At 58.6% G+C, this 6,000-nt stretch overlaps 4 protein-coding genes across 4 annotated transcripts; all 4 read right to left on the bottom strand.

The window, feature by feature from the left end:
* Nucleotide 1: 1 nt before the first annotated feature.
* LBRM_26_1690 (conserved hypothetical protein) lies at nt 2–499 on the bottom strand (the record flags this gene model as incomplete). Its single annotated transcript, XM_001562350.1, has 1 exon — nt 2–499. A coding segment is annotated over one exon (498 nt), but the record flags the coding sequence as incomplete, so codon positions are not given.
* Nucleotides 500–883: 384 nt separating this feature from the next.
* LBRM_26_1680 (conserved hypothetical protein) lies at nt 884–2,695 on the bottom strand (the record flags this gene model as incomplete). Its single annotated transcript, XM_001562349.1, has 1 exon — nt 884–2,695. The coding sequence occupies one exon, from the start codon at nt 2,693–2,695 to the stop codon at nt 884–886; it is 1,812 nt and encodes a 603-aa protein (XP_001562399.1).
* A 707-nt stretch (nt 2,696–3,402) lies between these two features.
* On the bottom strand, nt 3,403–4,389 carry LBRM_26_1670 (conserved hypothetical protein; the record flags this gene model as incomplete). Its single annotated transcript, XM_001562348.2, has 1 exon — nt 3,403–4,389. The coding sequence occupies one exon, from the start codon at nt 4,387–4,389 to the stop codon at nt 3,403–3,405; it is 987 nt and encodes a 328-aa protein (XP_001562398.2).
* Nucleotides 4,390–5,180: 791 nt separating this feature from the next.
* LBRM_26_1660 (putative 40S ribosomal protein S33) lies at nt 5,181–5,444 on the bottom strand (the record flags this gene model as incomplete). Its single annotated transcript, XM_001562347.1, has 1 exon — nt 5,181–5,444. One exon carries the CDS (start codon nt 5,442–5,444, stop codon nt 5,181–5,183), a length of 264 nt encoding a protein of 87 aa, XP_001562397.1.
* Between the last annotated feature and the right edge of the window lie 556 nt (nt 5,445–6,000).

Genomic DNA, 6,000 nt, shown 5'->3' with positions numbered 1-6,000 from the left:
GGACGCCGCCGAGGGACCCTTGCGGGGTGGCGGGCGGGGGGCCCGGCGGTGGCCGCGGTCCCCGCGCGGCCTCCGGGTCGCGTGCGTGGGCGCCGGGGCGCAACCCGGGGAGCCGCGCCGCGCCACCCTCCAGCAAGATCGTTTTCCCTACGCAACATCCAAGTCGGGAGAGGATGGCGATGAACGCAACGCAAAGGGCGATCGTGTCAATTCGGTTTGCGGCCAACTCCGCAGTGCAGTGCTCCACCGCCTTGATCAGCGCGCGGTGCGCCGAGAGCAGTGCCGCTGATTGTCGTCTCTCATCGCACCTCTGCAACTTGGGGTTCGCTGCATTGTAGCACTTCCTTGCAAGTTGCACGGCATGTCGAGAGCGGCGGAAAAAGAGGTGGTGCCTGTACACACTGCTTCGTCGGTTGGCAGTGGCGAGTTTCGTGAGCAGTGCGCACTCCCGCCGTGCAACTTCGGCCACAGTTCTCTCATGTTTCCCAGGGATATTCATGTGTATTGTGCTTGTGGAACTTGAGGCATGCGATAGTAGTGGAGGTTGTGATCGAGAGCGGGACGATACATGAACAAAAGGCCGTGAGGTATCGCATGATGGATGGGGTCGTTAGGTGAAGAGGCCATGACGTGGCACGGCGGAGGTTGCTGGCTTTACTGATCCGCAGACAAACACGCAAGAGCATTGAAAGCGCGGAGGAACTGTGAGGTCAAACCACGACAGTACTACACAACTTTACGAGTTGGATCTGAAGGAGTCAGCCAGCACCTACAGAGAGGCGCGCGCTCACACCCAATCTGGAAGAAAGGGAAAGAAACGCAAAGACTAGCAATAGTTGTCCCACCCATACAATTTGCGTGCTCTCGCCAGCACCTTTCGACGCTACGTCGCCCACGATGCGGTGGCGATTGTCGCCTCTGTTATGAGCCGAACGCTGACCTGCGTGGTGAGCCACTCAGTTACCTCCTTCAGGCCAATCCACGGTTCATCGGCCGAGGAGGCCATTAGCACATCAAGTGCGACAAACGGGGCAGCTGCACCGCGTTGGCGTCGCATTAGTGTCGTCAGCACCCGCACCCGACCCGTGGAGCACTCGGCGATGGAGGAGTTGGAGAAGTTCACCCAGCGCATGGTGACGGACGCTTGTTCCATAAGAGCGACGACCGGTAGGAGGGGCAGCTTGTTGCCTGAGAGATCCAGTGACTCCAAGTACGGGGCGCTGTGCGAACGAAGGGCCTTACATAGAAACAAAAAGTTGCCATCGCCACCCTTGGTGCGGTTCTTCTCCACCACGTTGGAGCTAAGGCCAAGATGACGGAGGGACAGCGGTGCACCGCGCTCCAGCGCCGACGCCAACTGACCAATGCACTCATCGGTCAGGTTGCAACTGGAGAGATCAAGACGTGAGAGCACAGGCGCGCACACCGCAAAGCCGGCCTTGGTGATCTGGCCGTGCAGGTCCACACCGGTGCACACAAGCGACGACATCCCGGGAGCAAAGGGGGCTTGGCAGATGCGCTTGAAGGAGCCAGTGGCGAGATTCACGTGGGCGACATCGACTAGGCGCCACAGCCTTTTCTTGTCCGTAACGGCTCGAAGCACGCGGTGGGCAGTTCCGGTGCTGAGAACAGAGCGGCACACACTGAAGGAGTCGAGAAGCTCGTAGACGCCGAGGAAGCGCGAGACGTCCTCCTCGCCGTCCGTGAACTTGTGGCCGCCGAGGAAAACATCCGTGACACAGGCGCGAAAGGCGACGCTGGCCTTCGTCAGGAGCGCAAAACACTTCGATGTAAGAAGGTTGAAGGACAGGTCCAGAGCAAAGCGGGGGCGTGGTGCGAAGGCGGCCAGCGAGTCCACAAACTCCAAGAGCTGTGGTGCATCCTGCCAGTTGCAAGAGGAGATGTTGAGATGCACGAGTGAGACGGACGCAGCCACCGCTTCGCCGACAGCCGCCCAATGGGTCGCCATCGTCGTCCCTCGCAGGGAGAGGTGCGTGAGGCGCGTCGCAGAACGCACGTACGCCGCCACGCCGGCGAGGGTGCCGACGTGGCAGTTTTCGATGGCCACATTCACCAGGCAGTCATAGGTGCGCAGACACGTCGCCAGGGTACGGAAAGAAACCGGGTTCAAGGCACAGTTGATGAGATGCAGCTCCGACCATGAGCGACTTCGAATGCTCGCGTTTCGCATGAGGTGGCCAAGCTCGCCCACGATCTCGCGCGCGTCGTTGCAGTTGTCCACGTTCTTGAAGCAGATGCGACGTGTTCGCGTATGGTGCAGCAGGCAGCGTAGCCCACGGTACCGATAGCGCATGTCATTTCCTGTAGAGTAGTAGCCATGCACCACAAGGTCGACCGCGGGGCCAGCGCACGTCGTGGAGTGTGCTAAGCAGAAGCACAGCTCGTCACGACAACTTTCCATCGTCTCGATGCGATGGCGACCGAGATGGACACAGCGGTGCAGGAACGGGATGCCGGGCGTCGTGCATGCGCCAGAGAGGCAGCACGGCTCTCGAACTCGCCGCGGGAGGTGTGCTTGGACGGTCGGCAGCGCTACACGGAAGAGCGCGGACGCTACGGTTGCTTGCATCCCCGCATCGCTGCTCTGACGTCCTTTAACGAGAACATCCGTGAGCAGCTTCTTCCACAACTCAAATTTGAACCCGGCATCGTTCGTGAGCTGCATGGATTGCATCTTGTCGACTGAAGCTTCTCTGCTGCCAGTCTCCCTCTTCTCACTCCATGTAGCGCTTGTCGAGGGTAGCTCTCGGGACGCCGCGCCGTCCTTGAGAGATTGCGCGAAAGAGGATCAGTGATAGAAATCAGCAGACCCTGTGTGACGAGGAAAAAGGAGGGGGAGAAGAAGAAGAGAGAGGATGGCGACAGTACTGACAATGGCGAGTCGCACACTAGTCGTATGGTCACCATGAGGCAAGTGCACCCCCAAGCCGTCGTTGCTACGTGCTCTCCCCGCCCGTGTACTCGACATCTCACGCACGTGCTGCTCGCGTTTCCCGCCCACTTCATTTGCGAATGGTCGCCATTGGTGTACGTATGTCGTATACCCATGTGTGTGTGTGTGTATCCAGTTGTTCTTCCTTTCCCTCAGTTGCCGGCCATTGAGGTTCCTGGAGCTCCCGAGTGACTTGTTACCTAGGGCGGCCACTTGCGAGCCCTTGCACGCGAAACGTACGATATGGTCGGGGGACTGAAGCAGCATCACAGGAAAAGTCGTCCAAAGAGGAATGCGTGTGTGCGTGTTCTACCTGGCAAGTGCGCGCACCCCAGCGCACTTGTCAAAGCACGCACCCGGGAGAGATGCTGCTGGGATCTACACCAACACTCTCACCATCCACACTCCAGCAAAGAAGCACAGGGGCAGCAACACGCAGACGTGTAGGCTCAGCTACTCGCGCCCCCGCTCTCCAGCCTCGACTCGACAGGGAGAAGGCGAGCCACACTCTTTTGGCATTTGCACTGATAGCGCTCCACGAGCATCGTCATGTCATGCAGAAGAAATACGCAGAGACCGGAGTACAGCTGGACGCCAATGTACTGCAGGAGATCCAGAATGAGCTGAATGCCCGGCGGCACCGGCGACACACCTTTGACCGCCTGCGCAAAGTAGATGTGCCACCGCTCGAACAGCTGCCCCTCCTCCAGCGCCCTCGACGCCCAGGTCAGGCACACGTCGTAGTTCGACTCCTGGTGTGCCCACGACTTGGCCTTCTTGGTCAACGTACCCCATACGCTTTTCTTCGGCTGCTTCGCATCCTTCACCCGGCCAATCTCGCTGTCGAGGGTACTGCGGAGTTCACGCTCGATGTCGACGAACCTGCGCAGGTGCACTTCTGTCTTCTCGATGTCGCCGAGAGTCTTCATCGACTGCAGCGGCTCGATCGCGCTGCAGAGAGCCGACGTGTACTTGATCTTGGCGCCTACAAACCGCAGAGAGGCGCCAGAGCCGTTCTGCATCCATACCTCCCGCGAGACATACAGGCTAGGCGTGAAGAAAGCGCCTTGGTGGATGGAGCGTTTCAGCAGCCGCATAAGCCAGAACACGCGCGAGAAGGGTGAGCGCGGCACACGGTAGTCCTCGATGGGGATCGGGACGGGTACGAACTGAATCGTAAAGGAGGGGAAGAGGGTGGTCTGTTCGTGCGTCCAGCGCGACCGGCGTAGTATATCAATCTTACGCCGTATCGCTTCTGTATTTCGCTTTACCGTCTCCGCCAGATCGGCCGGCAACACCTCGGCGACAGCGTCGAGACACGTGACGGCGGCGATGTACATCTCCACCGCGTCCTCGACATCACCGGAGAAGTCGAGCGCTGTCGCTTGCTGAAGCACGGCCAGTGCCTCCATCAGTGCTTCGATACTCATCTCCATCTCTGTGCCTTTCGCCCTCTGCTGTGCTCTTTGATGTGACTGTGAGGGACGGCGCAGTGCAGGCGTGTGCAGGGATGAACTAGCGGAGTTGCTCAAGCAGCAGCAACAGTAGCAGCGAAGAAGAAAAGCAGATGTCAAGGAAAAGCAACGACGACGCCACCCTACGTAAACCCGTACACACGCGAGTGCACGTGCAGCGGAGTCAGCTGTGCCTGATATACGCAACTACGTGCGTTACCAGTGTGAGAGCCAAGCAGCCAGGACGGAGAGAATAAAAGGAGGAGAAGGGTGAGTGGAAATGGGGGTAGATGGGGGGGGGGTGAGGATAACACACCAGGAGGGCAGAGGGCGACAATGGCACGTCTGCTCAGGTGGAGTTCTATGCTGGCATACCTGTTGCTCTTCACTGCATGCGTTTCTGGTGGTCATAACGGCTCTACTATCAAGAGCGCGTTTGCGTAGGTGCGTGTGATAGCGTCGTCCGTGGTTACACACACCGACAAACACACGTGCGGATAGACCACGTTTACCTCGTCCCGCATAGCACGTCGCGTAGGGGGAAGGGGGGATCGCGGCGGATAGAAGCCACACATCTGCGTTGCCCCTCATTCGCTTGCATCGTTATTCTTTTCTTTAGAGGTAAATGAGAAGCACAGGAGGGTGTGCACAAAAGGAGGAGGCAAAGAAAAATTCGTATGAGAATGGCACATCCCATCAATGCCAGTAAACAGACGTACACACGCACGCACACACATGCACACACAGAGCACGAGGAAGTCCTGCTCAGCCTCTTAACGGAGACGGCGGGCCTCCCGCTCGGTTTCCATGAGGGAGAGCATGTCGTTCTCCTTGCATGGGCCCTTCACGTTGCGCACGATCGTGCGGTTGTAGTCCGGGGATCCGGCCTCAGCCATCAGGCGCACGCGCACCTGGGTCACGTTGCCGCGAGAGCCGGTGCGGCCCAGAACCTTGATGATCAAGCCAACCTGGGCCTGGTCCGTACCCTGGGCCACGACCTCCTCAGTCTTCTTGTTGTCCTTCTTCGAATCAGCCATGGTGCACGTATATGGGCTGCAGGATGTGGCGAGCGGGTTGCGCTGGGTTGATTGTGGTAGCAGAAATCGAAAGTGGGTGTAAGGTAGCAGGTGCGAGAGAAGTTCCAATACGTATGAGAAGTAGAGAGGCAGGGAGGAAAGAGAGAGATGATGCAGCATGACACGTGGAGGAGGTCGGGTAATGGAAGGGGAAAGGGGGCTCGCTCAGTGGACGTGTGTATGTGTGTTGGTGGACGAGATGGGGACACGGAAAGGGGGAGAGAAGTGGCACCTGTAGCTGCACCGTTTCCCTTGCTCATGTCTTTTTCCCCACTCACTCACAACAAGCACGGACCGGCACAAGCACCGTGGAAATCGAACTACAATAGACGAAAAATGCACGCAGGGGTAGAGACATGAGGGGGCGAGTGCGGGTGCGCATGCGAGATGAGCTGTGGGGTTCCCTTATGCCTAGTTCCACGAAGGGAGTGAAAGAAGCACTTAAACACCGCCACCGATGCATCAGAGCCTCAGCTCGATGTCTTCGTTTTGGCGTTTTTTTTTGTGTAGGAAATCA

The sequence above is a fragment of the Leishmania braziliensis genome, chromosome 26 (genome assembly GCF_000002845.2).
Source record: "Leishmania braziliensis MHOM/BR/75/M2904 complete genome, chromosome 26".
In the NCBI taxonomy this organism is placed as follows: Eukaryota; Euglenozoa; class Kinetoplastea; order Trypanosomatida; family Trypanosomatidae; genus Leishmania; species Leishmania braziliensis.
Note: the sequence above shows the minus strand (reverse complement) of the source record. Positions and strands in the feature narration are given on the sequence as shown.